This window comes from Alligator sinensis, unplaced genomic scaffold (genome assembly GCF_000455745.1).
Source record: "Alligator sinensis unplaced genomic scaffold, ASM45574v1 scaffold1065_1, whole genome shotgun sequence".
Classification (NCBI taxonomy): domain Eukaryota; kingdom Metazoa; phylum Chordata; order Crocodylia; family Alligatoridae; genus Alligator; species Alligator sinensis.
Genome location: NW_005842812.1, coordinates 73804 through 75490, shown reverse-complemented (window position 1 = coordinate 75490; position 1687 = coordinate 73804). Strand labels below are relative to the sequence as shown.

At 66.7% G+C, this 1687-nt stretch overlaps 1 protein-coding gene across 1 annotated transcript in view; it reads left to right on the top strand.

Moving 5' to 3' along the window:
• KMT2D (lysine methyltransferase 2D) overlaps positions 1 to 1687 on the top strand; it is a 29761-nt gene that overhangs the window by 10713 nt on the left and 17361 nt on the right. The window contains 4 exon segments of the mRNA XM_025191366.1: positions 1 to 243; positions 556 to 629; positions 716 to 766; positions 961 to 1682. The exon segment at positions 1 to 243 is cut by the window's left edge and continues 1 nt beyond it. Of these exon segments, the coding sequence (XP_025047151.1) occupies positions 1 to 243; positions 556 to 629; positions 716 to 766; positions 961 to 1682 (1090 nt within the window).

Below are 1687 nucleotides of genomic sequence, written 5' to 3'. Positions count from 1 at the left end.
AAAGAAGCGGCTTCTTCAGCCCAGAGCACTGCGAGCCGGAGAGTCCCTGGGCCAGCAGCTCTGCTGCCACCACACCCTCCACGCCCACGACGCCCACCACAGAGGGCGAGGGTGATGGGCTGTCCTACAACCAGCGCAGCCTGCAGCGCTGGGAGAAGGACGAGGAGCTGGGCGAGCTCTCCACCATCTCACCCGTGCTCTATGCCAACATGAACTTCCCCAGCCTCAAGCAGGACTATCCAGGTAGGCCCCAGGCTCAGCTCTGCCCAGTAGGGGCATGGGCCTGGCACAGGGTCACTGGAGATGGGGAAAGCCTTACCCCTAATTCCCTTGGTTCTGTCGCTTCCTCACTTGCTGAGGAGCTCCTTATCCATGTGCCTGTCAGGAGGCTGGCAGGGAAATGAGAGGGCACCAGGCCCATGGGTGTGCCCTCCCTGACCCCTCCCCTTGCTCCTGACCCTGTGGGTCTGGACACAACCCCACAAGGCCCCTGTGGCTCTTTGGCCCTGGAACGCCCCAGGCGTGGCCCTGACACTGAGCTCTGCCTTCCCGCAGACTGGTCCAGCCGCTGCAAGCAGATCATGAAGTTGTGGAGGAAGGTGCCTGCCACAGACAAAGCTCCCTACTTGGTGAGTCCCCGGCTGCGTGCCAGCGTTGGGGTGGGGGCCCCTGCCTGCCCTGCCCAACTCTAAAAATCCACGTGTTCCCTGTGCAGCAAAAGGCCAAAGATAATCGGGCGGCTCATCGCATCAACAAGGTGCAGAAGGTACGTACCTAGGGCGGGGTAGGGGCAGACCCACTGCCCAGCTGGCGGGGAGGACGCCGGGAAGTGGCCGATTCCCAGGCCAGTGCCTTGCCTCTCCGCCTGGGGAGCTGCCCCCTGCTCTGCGGCCCAAGCGGACCAAGGGAGGTGGGGGTGCCCGCAAGCCCTGACCCCATGCCACACTGTCCCCCTTGCAGCAGGCTGAGAGCCAGATCAACAAGCAGACCAAAGGGGAGGGCCTGCGCAAGCCTGAGAGGCCCTCGCTGCACCTGCGGATCCCAATGCAGCCGGGGGCGCTGCCCAGCTCCGCCCAGCCCCCCAGCACCGGCGGGCAGCCTGTCTACGTCAACAGTGCAGCCGGCCTGCCCCCCTCGGCCGACGGCTTTCTGAAGCAACCTGCGGGCACCGGAGGGGGAGCCGATTCGCCCAGTGAGCTCTTCCTCAAGCTCCCGCCCCAGTCCCCTGCCCAAGTGCCTTCCCACGATCCCTACACCATGGCCTCCACGTACCCACTCGAGCCGCGCTTCTCCTCTCCCCTGGGCCAGAGTCCCACAGCGGGCTCTGGATTCCAGCCCTTCCCACCCCAGCCCCCGCAGCAGCTCCTGCCCACACCCCGGCCAGCTCCCGGCCCCCAGTCTGAGTTCCACCCCACCTCACCCGGGACCCCCCGGCACCAGCCCTCCACCCCGGACACCTTTCTGAAGCCCCGGTGCCCCAGCGGCTCCCTGGATAACCTCGGCGGCCGCGGCGCCGGCCCCCCGGAGCCGCTGCTCTCACCCCCACCCTTTGGGGAACAGAAGAAGGGCCTGGATGCAGCAGGGCTGCAGGTCAAGAAGGAGGAAGGGGCTCTGGGCGTATGCTCTCCCGGGTATGCCCTGGCCTACGCCGACTCCCCGGCCGGCCCCCACCTCTCTGCAGAGCTCA